Source organism: Protopterus annectens, chromosome 10.part0 (assembly GCF_019279795.1).
Source record: "Protopterus annectens isolate FY-2018-M chromosome 10.part0, PAN1.0, whole genome shotgun sequence".
NCBI lineage: Eukaryota > Metazoa > Chordata > Ceratodontiformes > Protopteridae > Protopterus > Protopterus annectens.
The window spans coordinates 887,216,586-887,236,817 of NC_056744.1; the positions used below are offsets into that span (position 1 = coordinate 887,216,586).

Sequence of the window (20,232 nt, forward strand, 5' to 3'; positions counted from 1 at the left end):
TCTAGGTGAGCAGCATTTGCTTATTTGATGAAAACTGGAAAGGGTGACTACGCAATAAAAGGGACAATCTATAAACACAACTGTTACTCAAGAATAAGGAACCAAAAACAAACGAAAAAAGAAAAAGACAAAGGTCCAAACTCATGAAATAACTAAATACGTTACAGTAATTCACTTAGAAAGTTAAAAAAAAACTAGCTTTATTAACAAGCTTTCGAATTTTCTGAAGACGTGTGATAACTAGCGTCTAACATTGTTAACTGACTACAATTAACCCAAAGAATCGGAAATTTACCAGGGATAGCAAATTATGACGCACAGATTCAACAGAGATAGTGTCGGCTCCATCTGGACAAAGCCAAGTATGTGTGCGAGCGTGCGTAATACAAATGTACAAATATAAAGACAGACGAGAGAGTGCAAAATCGGAGATGTTTTAAATACTACTCCAACTCAGTTAAAATTACAGCTGGTGCATCAACGTGCATTTTCCAAACTCAAATTATAACACTTTAATGGCTAACATTGTTGATTGACTATTCCGATCACTGATGTTAAGAACAGGGCAAAAATCAAGAACTGTTGAGACATGTGCGTCACTCACGAATATGCCAAATTATTATAGTCTAGTCTACTTGCAGACCACGTGACTTAATGTTAAACTATACCTCCCTTGCAGTTTGCCTATCTAACTAGGTCACTCACTAAAAAGACATAATAAGATCAAATCTACAACACAGTAAATTCAAAAATCTAAAACAACAAACCTGCAAAACTCACAATCTAATTCAATGAATTATACAAGAAAAATCACTTCATGCAGTAAGCATAACCGATACAAAAATGTTCAAGTTCATAATCAGGTTCATACAACACAATTTCTTTCCTCACTCTCGAGAGTCAACTAACAAAATGCGTGGCGTTGAAAACGTCAAGATGCCGGGGTTGTATGACGTGTGCACGTCGCTGGGTCCTTTCATCTCATGGGAACCAGTCATTACTAATCTATTACAGTTTTATTATATTTTTCTCTGTATATTTTTTATGTTCCTGGTTTCAGTTTTAGATTTTTCTTGTTTTATGTGAGAAAGTAACATAGTTTAATACTGTGGTTTGCTTAGTTTGGCCTTGTGTATACAGTACACCATTGTCGATTTTCAGTATCTTCGGAGCAATGGCTTCTTCGTCCGGGAACGACGATGATCTGACCATTCCGAGAGCTGCTATTAATAAAATGATAAAAGAAACTCTTCCAAATGTGAGAGTAGCAAATGATGCCCGGGAGCTGGTAGTGAACTGTTGCACAGAATTTATTCATCTAATATCGTCTGAGGCCAACGAAATTTGTAATAAGTCGGAAAAGAAAACTATTTCTCCGGAACACGTGATACAGGGTAGAATTTTGTTGTTGTTTATGTTTTGTTTTTACGTTATGTTGGTTGGATATGTGTATTGCTGTGGTAAAAAAGGATGATGGAATTTGTGGGAATGAAGGAATAAGGGACTGGTATGCTTTTTACAGTTCTGTCTAATGGGATTTGCTGCACTGTTTGTGATGGAATTCACTGAATTGAATACAGTGCCCGCTGAATGTCTTACTGTTTCTTGTGTTATGGAGAAAGGTGGTATTGGGGTTATACTCCTGCGCTTTACTTTTGAATGTGTTTCGTAGTCTTTGTCAGCCTTTCTTATAAGGTAACTTACACAAGTGAAAATAATTTAATTGTGGTGAATTTCACTTTGATGGCCATACCAATTTAAACTGGTGCATCTGATTAGTGAGTATATACTTTCTAATGGTTGTGTGTAGGCAGATCTTGAAACTGGAGGTTTGTGTTGAAGTGCCTATTCTTTTTTGAGGTTTTAGATATGTGTTTAGAGTAATGCGTTCTGTTTAGGTTAACAATGACATGTTTTGGCAATATCCATATGTTGCTGTTTTTTACGTTTCTAATTAGAACGGCTTTTCGTGGGATACTTTTTTTATTTTTGAAGGCACCTTTAGCTTAATACAGAACAAACCGTTAAAAGGAAGTAGAATAATTGCAAAACACAATACAACTCGCACTAAATTATTGCACTTACAAGCTGTTTATGCAGTTTAATTGTTGTACTTGTCCCAAATTATTGAGAGAGCAACGACTTTTTAGACGTGTATACAGATTGATGTATTGTACTGGATTGTATGGGGACGTACTTACCCTGCAGGATGTGCATCGGTAAGCACCGCCCAAAGCTTTGCCTACCTGCAGTGATACACACCCATTTAATTGACCAATTTACTATTGGTGTGAATAGAGGGCAAGTTGTACACACTTCAATATTTTAACTATAGCTCACTCTGTCCAGATTTTTTGGGCTCTTCTTCATAATGTTTGTGTTTTTTTGGCAATACATTTCTCAATTCATATCCTTCAGAAAATGCATGCACTGAGATTATAATAGCAATGGTTACATTATGTTCCTATTTTTGGTCCTTTGTCCCCCCATTATTTTAGTTTTTTTCTAGATTTCTTGTACTAAGAGATTGAGAAGTATGAGTAACTTTTTATACTGTAAGGGAGAAAAATATAGCACGGTTCCAGAAAGGTTTAGTTTTTTAAGTAGGGAAAGCCCACCACCCACCATTTTTATGCTTAAGTTCTTACATGGTTTGTCTGCCTTCATGACATACTATAGACAATGTGAAATCCAGTATTTTTTTTCAGCATTATTGTATTCCATTACTCCACATGTTCCGACTGTGCAAAATTGTTAATGGTCTGTGTGACATGCCAAATGGCCGTGATGGCATGTGGAAATGATGCATGATTGACATACAGATTTGTCAGTGACGTCAATCATGCATACCTTGGATGTGTGTTAATTAGGTAGAGTTCTGGGGTACTGATTCACATAGACCCATTCTAAGCTCTGCCCAGGGCACTGCTCGGTTAAGTAAACTGTTCAGGGTTAGATGCCAAGGTCTGCCTGCTGCAGAGTGTATCAGCTGTGTAGTCCTAAACCGCTGCATATTTATTTTTGTGCTTATCCTTAAAAAAAGGCACTGTTCTGTTCATTGAAGACTGAAAGGAAGAATTGCCACTAAAAAGAAATGGTATTTTGGTACTGTGAAAATTGATATAGTTGCATGTAGACCTGGCTCTTTAGTGGTAGTAGAACTTGAAACTTTAGTGACAAGTGTCAGCTTCTCAAAATGCATTCAAATGAGGGCAGTAGAGGGGGAAATAGTACAAGAAAAAATATATTTATGGTATATATGGTTTCCCTCATTTGTTTTGAGTTGCAAGTTGGAGCTGGAAACGTATTCAGAAGAACTGTCCTAACATCGTTCAATATTTATTTCCCTGAATCGACATGCAAATACATGATGAATATTCATGAGGCCATTTAGGACACCTCCATGGTTATTGATTACATGCATATTCGTACACATGGCTGGATGTTGGCTAGTGGGTGGGTTTTGGGCAGGCCTTGCTACTGCACATCTGTGTGGGGTCCTAGGATACAACTCTTGTGAGATGATATACTTTTGTAATTTCTCAATAAATGTTGTGTAAAACTATGGTATTAGATTAAAATTCATTTTATTATAAACAACTAGTATTTCACATTGCAGAGTCTTTTTATTTTTAGGTTCATAGGTGTCTACTAGGCTAATGACTACAAGGACATTTTTAAGCCTAGCCATGCACATGCATTCCAAATCTCTGACAAATTCTGATATCCTTGATTAAATGTAAGCATGGGTCTGGTAGATGAACCATTTACAGGTTAACTGTGTCCATTAGAGACATAGTTGCTAAACCAGGGATGAATTTCTGGTTTCCCACCCAGTTATCCAAGTTGTCTTGAATTGGGTTAGGGAAAAACTCTGCTTCACATGGATGGGGAGCCCGTTCCATAGACAGGTATGTATCCCAGAGACTACCCAATCTCTCTAGCAGGTCCTATTTATATCACAGGCAAAGTTTGTTTTTAGAACTGGTAATTCTCTTGGTGTTCATTTTGTGGATATGCAGGACATCCATCAGAGTGGGGTCTGATAATGCCCTGTATGCCAGGCATAGATCTCCCTCCAAAAGCCTGTAGGAGACAGAATACAGGGATAGGGCCCTGAGGCGGTCTGTATAGGACATTTTACTTACACCCTGTATTCTTTTTAGTGAGGAACCTCTGCGGACGTTCCAGTTGTTGGATATGCCTGGTTAGGTACATAGCTGAGGGGGCATTGTACTCTGTGATAGGTATGATGAATGCTGAATACAGTGGAACAATGACTTCCTTGGACTTGGATGGTATACCTTTGTTTATAAGTTGCGCAGCATAGAATGATTTCTTTACCACTGTAAACACATGATGGTCAAGCCTAGATTACTATCTATGCGTGTTCCTAAGTCCCTGTCTACTGGGTCAACTCTAAGGGGTGTGTTGTCAATGTGATAGTTACCAGGGATGGATGATTTCCCATAGGATACCATTATACATTTCTTGGCATTTAGTTTTAGTCCATGGCTCTGATACCAGTTGTTTGTCTGTGTTGGCTCCTCCTGGAGAGCATTTGTGTGAGTGTGAGATTCAATGACCGCTTCTAATTTGCAGTCATCTGCAAATTTAGTCAGCCAGAGACCACTGACATTGGCCTTACGTCTGAGAAGTAAATGCCAAAAAGGAGCGGTCCAAGGACTGATCCCTGAGGGACTCCACTTGTGACTGGCCTCTTTGTATAGGTGGACTCCCCAGTGCTAACTTCCTGGATCCCTGTCTTTGAGCCATTTGCCTATCCACTGGGTGACATAAGGGTTTGTACCTAACCTCTTGAGTTTGTCAACAATGCCCGAGTGAGATATTGTGTCAAATGCCTTGGCCAGGTCAAGATAGACAATGTGAACAATTTTGCCCTCCTCCATTGCTTTGGTGACCTTCTCAAAGAAGTCCACCAGGATGAGTAGGCATGATTTGCCCTTGATGAAACCAGACTTGGTTGGGTCCAGTGTCTGGAGGTTTACTATATTTCTATTTTATATTGTTTCCATGGCTTTACATATAAGACTAGTGGCACTTGCGGGTTTGTAGTTTCCAGGGTCTGTAGATGGCCCACCTTTGTGCAGAGGGATGACTGTTGCCTTTCTCTATTCATGAGGCACAAAGTCTGTTTGGAGGCTATAGTTAAATAGTAATTCCAGAGGCCCTGATAGGTCATGTTTCATGCTATTCAGAAGGCATCCTGGGATATTATCTGGGCCCATTGATGCAGTGTTATTGGTGCTAGAGAAAGCATTAAGGACTTGCTTCCTAGTGATAGTAGGGAGAGTTTTATATTATAGCAATAACCCACGCCTGGGTGTGGGTAATGTGGGATTTACCCACGTTCTGATGTACTGCGCATGCATACGCAGTACATCGGAGCTGTGGCCAAAAGCAACGGAGAAAGCAAGATCTCTGTTGCTTTTTACTGTTTCGCTATGTTAAATGGGTTTAACATAGCGAGACAGCTTTAAAATAAGCAACGGAGATCTCCGTTGCTTATTTTAAAGCTGTCTCGCCATGTTAAACCCATTTAACATAGCGAGACAGGGTTAAAAAAAAAAGCAACTGAGAATGCAAGATTTCCGTTGCTTTTTACACTGTGTCGCTATGTTAAAGGAGTTTAACATAGCGAGACAGCTTTAAAAAAAGCAACGGAGATCTCCGTTGCTTATTTTAAAGCTGTCTCGCTATGTTAAACTCTAAACTCTCTTAACATAGCGAGACAGTGTTTTAAAAGAGACTTATACTAATGGAAAAAGTCCGGGCGACCGGACCTTTTTCCATTAGTATAAGTCGATTTACAACTTGCACACTGGCCAATCAGCGTGCACGTTTTGGAATATTAATGGGGGGGGTCATGGTATAATTGATAATATTTCCTGAGGGAAGGTTGAGGAGGAGAAAGGGGTAAAGTTGGAGCTGAATCATGTCAGCCAGGAGGTTTGCTAGGTCTGCTGGCTCAGTATAGGTAGCTCCATTTACAATGAGCTGTCTACGCAATTGTGTATTGCCTTTGAGGTTGCAGACATAGCTAAAGAATGCTTTGTGATTATCCTTGGCCTGGGAAGTCGGACTTACCTCAAATTTGGCTTTTGTAGACTTTATTTGTGCCTTGAGTTGTTTGTTTAATTTGAGAGTGCTTTTATCCTGCTGGGTGCTGTAACTCCTAATTTTGCCATGATTTTCTTACTCCTGTTATATTGTGATTCCACTAGAGTGGCTTGTTTTTTAAACCAAATGCTGCACAAAGTGAAAAGTTGCCTTATAACAAAAAAGAAACAACAATCAGTATATCCAACAAATTTAATAAAACTCTTGACGTCTCTGCCAAAGCCTTCAAGGAGTATAACACAATGTAAAAAACTTGCCCCGTATATACACATACACATGCATCAATTAAACAATTAAAGAAATACTCTCCAATTACAGTCTTCATTTAGTCACCTTGGAGACAGGGTGTCACATTTTAAAATGCAAGCGTATTCTTTTAAAAGCAACCGTTTCTTAATGAAAGAAACATCAAATCTGGCTTGTTCTTTAAGTTACTTCTGTACTTGGGTACAGCTGCCTCTATGCAGCTATTAATATGCTTGTACAGGGTTTCTGTAAACAGTTCTGCATAGGCAGCAGTGTTCTTAGGATTTATGGGAGCTTGACATTTTTCCAGGTTGTCACTTAATAGCAGGAGGTTAGCCTTAGAATAGTTCCTGAATATTCCAGGTTTAGCTGGGGGCACAGGTTTTTTAAGTAAAACATTTTGTGGTCTGACATTACAGTAAAGATATTAATCGTAAGGGGGGTGCAGCAGTCTCCCATATTAGTGAGGACCAGATCCAGCATGGTTGCACCCTTGGTTGGTGTATTGACCATCTGGTCTAGGGAGTTTGTGTTTACGAAATCCAAGAATCTCTGTGCATGTACGTTTGTTATATAGGATTCCCAGTTACTAGTGGGGTAATTAAAGTCACCCATGGATATGGTGTTGGGTTGGATGGTTAGGGTTTCTAATAAGTTTCAATACGTGGTATGGGTTTCCTGGGTCATAGAGGTGTACCTGTAGCTTGCAAGGAAGTGGTACTGGATTTTACCTGTGGTGATTTGAGCATGGAGCAGCTTAAGTGCATTGTCCTGTTTGACCACCTTTGAAGCGTATATATTTTTGGTTTATATAGCAACCTCTCCACCTTTAGTCCCTGCATGTTAAGTAGCTGGCCTACATGTGTGGAAGGCATTCTAACCTTGCACTGTTGGTGTGATCACCATGTTTTTAAACCATATCTCAGTGACCACACAGACATCGCCATTCTCTAGGGTAAAGAGAGCTTCTAGGGAGTGGAGTTTATTGTTTAGACTCCTATCTTTGAGCAGTAACACCTTTTGATAGTAAGATAAAACTATTTTTTTTCATTAGTTAATGACATGGTTTATCCTGCAAAATCTCACTTTTCTGTAAGAATACCCCACTTTGGGCATACGAAAAGGGTAGCGTTGTCGCCTCACAGTAAGACGCTGTCCGGTTCGATTCTCAGCTAGAGTGTCTTCTGCGTGGAGACATGCGTGAATGGGTGTACCTTTGTTGAAGGTTGTGCGTCAGGGCTGGTAACTCGGCACGTAAAAATCAACTACCAATCATTAGCGGACCGGAGTTCTGCTGTGGCGACCCCTAACCGGGAAAAAGCCGAAAGACACAACAACAAAAGGTGGCATAGATTTGGGTTTGATTACAAAAAGTAAGTTATTTGCAGGCAGTTCCTATTAGCTTGTGTTTGGTCAAATCCCAAATATTCCATCTTTTATTGAGAAGCGCTCTGTTATAAAGCACAAGTAGCAGCATAGCGGGAAAATGTTACAGCATTACAAACTGGTGGGTTTGGCATATGGTTAAGGCCTTTTGCCTTAGACACAAGGTACAGGGTTTAGTTCTGGCCTTTGGTTATTGGCTTGGTTTAAAATGGCCCTTGTGGGCAGTTAGCCTAATGTTCACCAATATACTATATGTCAAGGCAAGCATTTGATAAGGTTGAATGTTTGATCAGTATTCAGACAGTACTATGGAAAACGTTTCATGCAACAAAAGATAGATTTGAAAACGTGTACTACAGAAAGACTTGCTGTGCAGTATTGAGGGAGTGTGCTTTCCTTAACAAAATTAACAAAAATTAAATCACCATGCCTCATAAATTCATTAACGTACATTATTCCATGCTTCATAAGCTGACAACTAATGACTAATCAATAAAAGTGGCAACAATGTGCTGAGATACTTATTAGAAATGTCAGAAATTTCAAAAAATGCATATAAGGATGAGTTGGAGAATTCCCAAGTGAGTAAGGAAGAATGTGATACCAATTAAAGGAAGTGACCACAAGCGTTGCAATGAGTAGTCTCAAAAAAAAATCAAGCTAAAAGATTTGTGGGCAAAGAAAAGGACGATTTGAAGAGCTTGATCTCCCTAAAGGTTCATCAGTATTTGCTTTAGAATTCCTTTTTCTCCTTCTGGTCATATTATGTCAAAGAAGGTGGAAATCAAAGAAGCTGTACATAAAGTCTTTGCCTTTTATAAGGTGTATGGAGCTTTTTTTTATATTTTCTGTCTGTTCCCACCAAAGGCAAGACTTGTGGGACAGCTGTGGAAATTCAAAATATGTTCTATAGTCTGATAGATGTCTTCCACTTTGCTGTACCAGTACAAAAATACATCACTGATAACCTGTGAGAGAGTCTTCTTTCTGACATATTACTCTTGTGCACTAATGGGTGGAGGAGAACAGTAATGGAGTGTTTACCTACCCAGTGGGTGACTTTGTATGTGGTGACTTAGAGTTTTGCCCCTTCAGTTATTCTGTACGTAAAAGCTGCCTTTCAGGTTGCCTATAAAGAGCATATTGGTGAAATTGGACTTGATGTTGATTCACTTCACCAGTAAACCAGGCATTCTAAATTAAAAAAAAAAAAAAATCTGTTGCAGTGGAACCATCAAGGGCAATGGAAAGGAATTTACAGCAGTTGAGAGGAACTTTGGTGAAAATTAGAAGAAATTCTTTGGGACGAGTATACCATGTGTCATGTTTTTCTTGTTTGGCATCCAGCACAGAACATGACAGTATACAGACTATTAATGAATCAAGACTGTGAGGAATATATGTTCTACAAAACTAGCTCTCACATTTCAGCTGCTGAGTTGCTTCACATGGAAACAGTACTTGATGGCGATAGTCAAGAGGGATTATTTTGATGAGAGGAAAAAGGAGAATATTCACCCTTTTGCTGACTGTCAGAACATTGGGAATGGTACACAGCATCCCCTCAGAAAAATTGTCACGTCAAAGAGCCTTGACAATGCTGTCTTATTCTGATCATAAACTGGTGGTTCAAGGCATAATACTGTTCAAATAATCTATCAAGATATAGTTATTTTTGGTTGAAAGGTTAAATCTGCAAACTCAGTCACAGAAAAAAATGCTTTGCGTTGAAATTGAAGGAATAAAAACAATTCTTTCAAATCCAGCGAATTCAGGGTATCCCATGGTCCATTAAGAAGAGAACCAGCACATTGCTTTACTTGGTGACAGCAATGACTGAACTGCAGTATAGGAGAACCTGAACTGAACAATGTCTCCAGATGTCAGTGGTGGTTGTGCAGTTTAGATGCTCAGAGGTATAATCTTTCCTAATCTTGAAGTTTGTTCAGCCTTTTCATTTATAACTTCCATTGTATATATGTCGACACTGTTTTGAATAGCAGCGTTATTGTTAACAGCCAGTAATGCAAATCTCTGTTGTGGTCACACCAATAAAATGTATAAAGAAGTAACTTGTACTGAAGAATTTTGAATTAAAGCAAAACTTTGTTTAGAAGTTACTATTTGTAGTTTGTGTTTATTAAAAATTACCATATTTTTGATAAAAGCTCGTGATTTATATCCGTTGTTAGTAAAGAGGAGTGGTGACCTTTGCCCAGAACTGGGTAAAGCTCATAAATTTGCAGCTTTGGGAAGAGATAGGGCACAAGGGGGTCATGCTGCAGCACACATCATCCTCAACCAGAATAACCTACACCATATAAATAAACACATGAGAGAAAAGAAAAATCTGATGTAAAAATTGTTGTAATGTTGGTGAACTATTGGCAGAACCTAAGCTGACTAAGGACAGTTTTGTTTAATTTTGGTCAGCATGTTTTGTAAATGTTAGCTGGGGATCTGGAACTATTCCTAGGCAATTCTGTTTTTGAATTGCAGGCAAAGTAGGGTCTTTCAGAAGTTAATCTTGAAGCAAATGTTTGTGAAGTAAATGTTTGTGCTGCCCCAAAGGTCATATTAGTAATACTAGCAAAACAACTGTTTTAGTTTAGTTTAATATGGAAAAAGATCCCTGGCAACTCAAGCCATGCTGTGGACTTTGGGGGAAGGGGTACTTGCATTAGTAAATGTGTAGTTATCACAAGGATGTTCCAAGAAGGGTTATTAGTAAGATGTGAACATGAGTGGTCCCATAACAACCTTTAGTACACCATGGGTGAATACACTTATACCTGACCTGCTGCAATCAAATATGGTTTGTAATGTTGTGATACTTAAGTAACTTGAAAACCCTTGCAATACTGATTTCAAGAAACCACCGTAAGCTAATTTTGTTGTTGCATTGGGGGTGGTAGTAAGAAGAGCAGATGATCTACTACATGGCCAGGTTAGGATGCGTGATTCCTGGTATGGTGGTCTTGTCATGAATCAATATTTTCCAAAGAGTCTCCAGGAAAAGAGAGCAAAAAGTTTGGGTATTATTTCTGTTACTATGGTCAGGAAAGACTTGCTGAGATTTGCTAAAAAATAATTTTTGTTTTTAATGTTTCAAATTCTTTCTTCACTTTAAAACGAGAGAGTTCTGTCATACTGGGACTGATTTTTTTGTCAGAAGAACAGGAAATGGAGGGGGTGTTTCTATAGTGATTTTTTTTCTCCATGAGCTGAATATTTTGATTTGGAGGAAAGTGTTACTGCAGATTTCCTTCTAGAAGCGGTACCTTTTTCTGAGACTAGCTAAAATGAGAGAGGTGTATCTGTGAGAACAGAATGAAATCCCTATTTCTCAGCAAAAGTATTATAAATTGTTGAAAGTGAATGTTCCATAGCCTGCTGCTACCCTCCTACATTATCAGCTTTTAGAGAATGTTTTCTTAACACCTTTCAGTATGTATGACAGTTAATTCCCCTACTCCTAAAAGGTCTGTCAGGTTATTCAAAGTACCTCAGATTCCTAAATATCCATTTACCAATCCTAAAGCAGATCCTGTGTTTATTTCCTTATCTAAAACTTCTGCTGCTACACAGGTTAAGGCTAAGCCTGTTCTCTTTGACAAGTATGGAAATGATTATGATAGATTTGGAGTTTTATTATTTTGCTACTTTAACATTCAGCATGACATATAGCATGACCTAAGCTGTTAAGTAAACAGCTTAATGGGTTAAGGGAAAGGCAGAATAGTAGCAGTGACAGTCACCCAGGAATATCCCTCTTTGAATTTTTATCCACGGGATAATAATTTTGTCCTTTAGTACGACTTAATTGCAAAGTGGTCTGCCACTGTTTCATGGTCACTGTAATGTAATCAATCAGTGTAGGGTGTATTTCATACATTTTTAAGCACACTCGTCCATGAATGGTGGGATACCATCACATGCTTTTATGTAGTCAATCCATGACGTACTTTGAGTCTTCCCCTTTTTACAGTTCTCCACTATGATTTTATTTAACAACAAATGATTCTTTGTTCCATATAACTTTCTTTTATTGTACTTTTGTTCTGCTGCCATAATTGAGTTTTTACTTCTAAATGACTATAAACTCTGTCAGCATCAATTCCCATGTATAGTTTGTACATTATTGGAAGGAAGTTATTGATCTATAATTTTTAGGATAGCTTGCAGGTTCACTCTTAAGTAGGAGCATTGTTTTCCTGTTAGCCTGGTTGGTGTCTGTTCAGGATGTGCATATAAATAGTTCTTACGCGTGGCTAAATCTTTGTGCAAAGATGTTAATAGTTTTAAGCAAAAGTTACGTACTGCCTCTGGGCTTTTCTTAACTTTGTTTCAATCTCTCTGGCTGTTACTTCGTGCCATTTTATGTCCTGTACCTTTAAACAACTTATTCTTTTACTTCTTCTGTCCATTTAGGATCTTTATGTTCCACAGTATCTTTATAGATAATGTATCTATTTCTTCATTATTTTGGCGGTCTTTCAATTCCTTTTACCTTGTTTCCCAATTCTCTATAAAACCTTTTTTGGGTCATCCAATAAATTGTTTATTTTGTATTTTTCTTTTATATTTATTTATGCATCTTCTAAGTTTTTCCGCCTGTGCTGAAATTTGTAGTTTATTTGCAATAGTGCATGATAGATCCTGGTCTGTTCTGATACTGCACATTGCTTTTATGACATCTGTCTAAATGTCTTAGTATTTTTGTTGATCTATTCCCTCTTATATAGTCTTCTAACAGTGATACTTCTTGTCTTAATTGCTTTATAGTCGATACTTCCATGATGGTATTTGATTTTTCCCCTTCCTTTCCCTCACTACCCTTTGTTCTTGTGGTAGAACTTTATCAGTTATTAATTTAGCTGCACAGTAATGTATCCTGTTTACTTCTTTTATATTGCATGGATCTCTATGAACAGTCCTAATTACTGTGTTCATTTTGTTTTATCAGACTTCTTACTTTATGGGTTTATTGACATTCTGCGGTCTTTCTTTCATTGATCTTAATATATCAGAAATTTCTATAGCATCTTCCTGTGGCACAGTCTCTTCAATTTCATCCTGTGCCATCAGTTGCTCTGTCATATGGGAACTCACTGGCCTATCACTCGACAACATTAACTGCATCAGAGTTTCCAGTTTCCTGTTGCTTCCTTTGCTGGCTAGCCTCACATGAACGTTTATACTGGTTTCCTGTAGAAGGCTCCAAAATATCTTCATATGGCACCTGACCAATTGCTTCCTGTTCCACTGGTTTCCCCTTAATTTGGATATCCATTTCTCTATCCTGTTGTGGTGCTTTCTGAATTAATTTTCTACACTGAATCCTTCACTTCGCATGTACTCAACCTCAATTTCTGTTTCTTTTAACTTCTCCATTACTAATCTCCTTTTCTACTTCCCCTCTTTGTCGTCCTCTTTTTTTGTATTGTAAAGTTTTCCATGTCCAAATGTCTTTGCCTGTATTTCTTTTCTAATATCTTTGGGGCTGCCTTCTTTATATTGATTACTTTGGCTTTCTCCTTTGCATAAATATTGTACCATATGAAATCCCTCTCTTTTCCCATGTCCATATTTCTTTTTTATACTTCTCAAATATCCGACCTCTGAGGCATCTGTGTTCCTGCAGGCCTTTCGCGCCCGGCCCCCTACCTCCTGAGTTACTCCACCTGCCGATGAACTTGTCCAGCTCATCATGCAGCGTGCGTGGAAGGCTCCTGACACTGTTGAGGCTATTCCCCAGAGGCCAGATAAGATTTTGTCCCCTCCTGCTATGGATCCCCATTGGTCTAAAGGTCTTCCTGTAGATGCTCTGGTGGTGGCGGCCACAACAAAAAAGGATCTGGCGGAAGAAGAAAGCCAGACTGTCCATCCGCCTAACAAAGAGTCCCGGGCCCTGGACAGGATAGGAAAGCGCACCTTTGCATCGGCGACCTTTACTATCGGGTCCCCGAATTATATGGCACACTTTACCAGGCTTCAAAGGGATCTGATTTCCGAACTCTCCGAAAGCTTGGCTGGTGCCATGTCTGATGAGGTCCATGACAAAGTGGCCTCTCAGCTGGCCACCATTGAGTCAATATCTAACTCCTCTATGCGACTGATATCTCCAGCATCAGAAGGAGCAGCTGGTTCAGCTGTGGTCTTGAGACGACAAGCCTGGATGCGCTTGTGCAATTTCGTGGAAGCCTTTAAGGCTTCCTTAACGCTCCCATTGAGGCCACTTCGTTGTTTGGACCTAAAGTTAAAAGCACACTGGCCAGATGTGAACAGGACGGTAAGACCCTTTCTGCCGTAGGTGTCCACTATTCTTCCCCACAACGTGCTTTCTCCTGAAAATATAAGCGTGGTAAGATGTGGTTCAAGAAATCTCAGGGTCCTTTCCGTGACACACAGGCCGAGTTCTCCCCTAGAGGCAGAGGGGGAAACTCACAGGGAAGATGCTCCTTTCTGGGCAGAGGGGGTCTGCGTAACCAGGGTTCCAGGGACTCTTTCCTTGGCCAATCCTACTAGCGCTCCTGAAGAGCGGCCCAACTCCTTTCCTATGGAGGTGGTTGGGGGTCATTTCTCCTTGTACCCTTCTGCCTGGCTAACCATCACCACCGATTCTTGGGTACAAAGGATTATAACCAGAGGTTATCATATCCCCTTTGATGTCCTTCAAGGATGCATCTGCAGTCATCACATATGGGTTGTCCTGCCTCAGGCAGCCCTTCGGTCGGCCGGATTCCAAAGTCTGGGTCTGGCCTCGGCTGATGTCGCACTTTCCCCGACGTCAGAGCGCCTGGGGTATAAAAGCATCAGCCGATGCCATCTTACCCAGTCTTTCTTGCCGCGTGGTGCCCGAAGCAGAAGCAGTTCGCAAGTGCCGGTCAGTCAGCTCCTGTGATTCAGCTACCGAAGACTTCGAAAAAGCTAAGTACCCCGTTGGGGACTCTTTCTTGCCTCAGCCGATGTCAGATAAAGTTAATAATTGTTTAACCTGTGGGAAACAAATACCTCATAAGGATTTCCACTCTTACTGCCTCCCCTGTCTAGGCCCCGACCACGACGTCTCGACCTGTTCAGCCTGTGCTTCCTTCAACCGACGAACTCTTAGACATCGGCCGGAGTTTGCAGAGGAGTTTTTTGGGGCTAGTTTTGCTTATAAAATGCCGTCGGAGACTCCGACTTCGCATTTAGTCAAAACACGGAAGGACAAGGACCGACACGCGGGCCGCGGTTTCGGCTGAAACCTCGGTCAGGCCTACCGCGAGTGTCTCGGCTGAAACAGAGTCCTTGGTACTTCCTACTACCGAAACCACACAACCGACTACCTCGGCCCTGGAGGCCCCGGCCGAGTCGGTCATTGAATTACCTACTGAAACCGGTGTCCAGGAACCTTCCGACACCATTACTTTAGATAAGTCTACTCCTGCACGTGGTGCAGCCAGACCCCCTGCTTCCATGTCCATTAAGGCTTTCTCTAGGGCTAAGGCTGCTAAACTTTCTAAGGCTTTGCCTTCTAGCTCTCAGATTCTTACCCTAGCAGAGGATCTGATTTCATTAATTAGAGGCTCCCAACCTCATCAGGACAGGGGCTCTCAACCACCTCCAGACAAAAGGCCCAGGTTTGATCCCTCTGATCCACAGTCCTCAGATGAGTCCACGGATGGCTCTGCTCTGTCAGACCACCAGGAGGAGGCTTATTCGGCCTACGAGGATTCTGATGCTGAAGAATCTATTCCCTCGGCCTCCCCTCCTGAAGAGTTTTCATTTGGAGAAACATTACACACTATGAGAGAACATTTTCAATGGCAGGGTCAGGAATTCTCTGATTCCAGAAAGAGATTAAGGACCTTTTATTTACCTCAGCACAGGCCCTTAGCTATACCTCCTGTTTTGAATGTAATTGATGATGTTTATTCAGATGCTTGTACTGCCCCTGACTCTCTCCCTCCGGCTCCTGCCAAACCTGATAGGTACTACAGGGTCCTGGACTCGCATTTTCACCTGTTCAAGGCCCACTCTGCTGATCCAGAAACTATTTCCCAGGGCCCTAAAGGGGTTGCAGCTGCCACTGCTAAAAATCCTCTACCCTCTGAAAGGGAGTCCAGAGCATTAGAGAGATGGGGTAAGAAAGTGTATACTTCTGCAACTCTTTCCATGAGGGCATTAAACTGTCAATTCTATATGATACAGTATCAAGAGTATTTACTAGATGAATTGCATAAGAAACTGTCCTCTTCTGAACCCCTTGATCGTAAATCCCTTCAGGATCTGGTGCATAACTCCCAGCAGGTTAGTAACCATTTCTTGCAGTGTGGTTATGATGCATTGGAAGCTTCATGTAGATCAGCTATGACAGGTGCAGTTATACGTAGGCATGCCTGGCTGAAGGAACAATCTCTGCCAGACCATGTTAAAGCTAAGCTTTTGAATGCTCCTATGGAAAAGCAAAAATTATTTGGTTCCACAGCTCAAGAGGTTTTAAAGAAATTTGAAGAAAAAGCAAAATCTGTGCAAACAGTTAAAGACTTTCTGCAAGTCCAACCACCGAGATTCAGCAGAAATTGGCCTACTAAGAATTGGTCCTTTCCGGACTCAGACAGATCTCAGAGGCAGGAATAGACGTGCCAGAGGTAGAGGGCAAGCTAGAGGCTCCTACAGAGGCCATCAGTGGCAGCCTCCCAACCAGAGAGGTAGTGCAGGAACTACAACTGCTACACCAGGACAGACTCAATGACTTTATTTTGACTCTGCCGACCAGGGCTCAATTAGAAGCACCTTTGGGCGGAAAGCTTTCTTTATTCTCAAAAAATTGGCGCAGCATTACAGGGGACACATGGACACTGCAAATAATAGACAAAGGATACAGGTTCCATTTCCACTCATTGCCAAAAAGAAAAGGCATGCCAAACCTGCCACCAAATCAGAGGGCAGAGGCTTTGAAGCAAATTACCAACTTAATGCAAATGAAAGCCATAGAAAAGGTACCTCTTTCAGAACAAGGTCAGGGATTTTACTCAAGATTATTCCTTGTTCCAAGAAAAGAAAATCAATGGAGGCCTATTCTTGACTTGTCCGCACTGAACACGTACCTCATTGTGCCAAAATTCAAAATGCTGACTCTACAGCAACTCCTTCCCATGCTGGGCAAGGGGTCTTGGCTGGTGACTCTAGACCTCAAGGAGGCATACCTGCATGTCCCTATTCGACAAAGCTGCAGAAGACACCTCAGATTTCTTGCAGGGTCAGAGCATTATCAATTCTCAGCATTGCCCTTTGGCTTATCTACTGCGCCCAGAGTATTCACGAAATGCCTGGCATCAGTAATTGCACACTGCAGACTTCAGGGGATTCAAATCTACCCTTATCTGGACGACTGCCTAATACAAGCGGACAGCAAGCAAACTTTGTTAAAGGACTTTGACTATGCCATCCACCTGTTACAGGCCTTGGGATATACAGTCAACATTCACAAATCAAGACTGGCTCCATCTCAAAGAATAACTTTTCTGGGTGCGGATCTGGACACAACCACCCAGATGGCTTTTCTCACAGAAGAAAAACAAGAACAGCTACCAGTTTACTTTCAGAATCTCACAAGACAAACTCAGATGACTGCAAGGAAAATCCTGCAGGCCCTGGGTTACATGGCATCTTGCATTCTTCTGATTCCACAAGCAAGGCTTCATATGAGGAAATTACAATGGTACCCAAGAAGTTTATGGACTCAGCACAGTCGCAGCTTAGAAGCTCTGATCCCACTCATTCCTTGCCTTCAAAAGGAATTCCTGTGGTGGGCTCAAGCCTGCCGGTTGAACAGCGGGCTGCCCTTCAGCAAGCCAAGAGCCAACCAAACCATCACCACGGACGCTTCAGACCAAGGTTGGGGAGCGCACATGGAGGACAGATGTATACAAGGGCTATGGTCACAAAGAGAGCTGCACATGCACATAAACCAAAAGGAATTGCTGGCAGTGATACACGCAATCGAGGCCTTCAAACCTTTCCTTCAGCAAGGCCACCTGCTCATAAGGACAGACAACACCACAGTTATGTGGTACATAAACAAGCAAGGAGGCACCCATTCCTACCCTCTTTGCAGACTGACAATGAACCTATGGGAATTGTCATTGAAACTCAACATACAGCTACAGTCCCAATTCGTGCCAGGGAAAGACAGTACACTGGCAGACAGCTTAAGCAGAACTACCATGGATGCACACGAATGGATGCTGCACCCAGGCATCTTCTTACAAATCACACAATCGTGGGGAAGGCCGGAAATAGATCTGTTTGCTTCCCCCCTAAATCATCAACTGAAGAAATTCTGATCAAGGACATACCACCCACAGGCATGGAAAGTGGACGCTCTCTCTTTCAGCTGGAAAGCTCTAACAGTGTATGCTTTCCCACCTCTTCCACTAATGACCAAGGTCCTACTGAAGATCAGGACAGAGCAGCCCAGAGTAATCCTGATAGCCCCAAACTGGCCAAGACAGCACTGGTACCCACTGTTAAAGAGCTTGTTACAGACAAAACCATGGCCTCTCCCCCTATGGCCACTCCTACTGACGCAGCATAATTTCAGGACTTTACACTCCAACCTGAAAACCTTGCAGCTAACTGCCTGGAGAATACCATGACTCCTCCTCAGGATAACCTATCCCAGAGAGTGAAGGATATTATTATGGAAGCTCGCCGACCTTCCACAAGGAAGGCATATACAACAAAATGGAAAAGATTTCACACCTGGAACACAGTAAAGGGCATAGATGCGACTGTGATGAATATGGCATATATACTGGAATATTTGGCAGAATTGTCCCACAGTGGCCTGTCTTACTCTTCCATTAAGATACATGCCTCCGCAATCTCAGCAGAATACAATCTAAATCCACCTGTCTTCTCTCACCCTCAACGGAATCAAAAACATTAATCCTCCAAGGAAACCACCTCTACCTACTTGGGACCCGAATTTCGTGTTGGAAAAACTAACACTTCCTCCCTTTGAACCAGCAGCATCGGCAGATGTACAGTTTTTGTCTTGGAAAACTGCCTTCCTTCTGGCCATAACCTCAGCAAGAAGAGCATCTGAGCTACAAGCTTTAATGGCGGTGCAGCCATTCCTTATTTTTCACCAGGACAGAATTTCTTTGAGGACCAATCCTACATTCATGCCAAAGGTGGTATCCAGGGTATCTTTGAACCAAGCTATTCACTTGCCTACATTCTTCCCACAGCCACAAAATAAAGGGGAGAGACTTCTGCACACCCTGGACATACACAGACAACTACGCTACTACTTGGACAGAACTAAAAGTTACAGAAAGACTGACCAGTTGTTTGTAGCATATGCTGCTGGGGTACAAGGAAAAGCAATTTCCAAACAGACAATTTCGAAATGGATAGGAAATTGCATTCGTGTTTGTTACTCCTTTCATGGAAAGACTGTGCCAGCTAACATTTAGACCTCATTCCACGAGAGCCACAGCCACCACCACAGCCTTCCTAAGAGGGGTGGCTACCAAAGACATTTTAGAGGCTGCTACATGGAGCTCCGTGCATACATTTGCCAAGCATTACAATTTGCCTTTATACTCCAGATCCAGAGCAGGTTTTGCTACGGCAGTCCTGCAGGGTATCTTAACTACACCATCCTTCACTTAGTACCTCCACCCCCAGTTTGGCTATGGTATTCTACCCATATGTGATGACTGCAGATGCATCCTTGAAGGACATAGTACAGTTTTGTACCTACCATAAATGTAGATGTCCGATAGGTATGCATCTGCAGTCAGGTTTACCCTCCCTCCTACCCCTCTGTGGTATTCTTTGGGTACTTAGCCCTCTTTTAGCTAGCTGGGGGAATCTATTATGGTGTATTTGTTTGTATACACATGTATATATATATTTTTGCAAATGTTTGGAATTTTATTGCATTTATCCAAATTTAGCCTTCCTAGAGGGCACCTGGCATCTGGGGCAAGAAAAACTGAGGAAGATGGCGTCGGCTGATGCTTTTATACCCCAGGCGCTCTGACGTCGGGGAAAGTGCGACATCAGCCGAGGCCAGACCCAGACTTTGGAATCTGGCCGACCGAAGGGCTGCCTGAGGCAGGACAACCCATATGTGATGATTGCAGATGCATACCTATTGGACATCTACATTTATGGTAGGTACAAAACTGTACTATCTTTGTCCTGTCCCTTCAAAAAACCTTCCCGACGTTCCACCCAGTCCAAGGGAAGAAGCAGCACTAGAGATAGAAAAGCTGCTAAGAAAGAGTCATCCAAGTAGTCCCTTCAGACCAGATAGGACCCGGATTCTACTCAAGACTATTTTTGGTGCCAAAGAAAACCGAGGACTGGAGACCAATTTTGGATCTCAGTGTATTGAACAAGTTTGTGAGAGTACAAAAATTCCGGATGGTCACAATGCAGTCTATCCTTCCACTT

At 41.4% G+C, this 20,232-nt stretch overlaps 1 protein-coding gene across 1 annotated transcript in view; it reads left to right on the plus strand.

Annotated features, from left to right (window-relative positions):
* Positions 1–948: 948 nt before the first annotated feature.
* Positions 949–20,232, plus strand: part of DR1 (down-regulator of transcription 1) — a 203,346-nt gene continuing 184,062 nt past the window's right edge. The window contains exon 1 of the mRNA XM_044085683.1: positions 949–1,394. Within this exon, the coding sequence (XP_043941618.1) occupies positions 1,175–1,394 (220 nt within the window). The 5' untranslated portion in view covers positions 949–1,174. The remainder of the gene's footprint in view (positions 1,395–20,232) is intronic.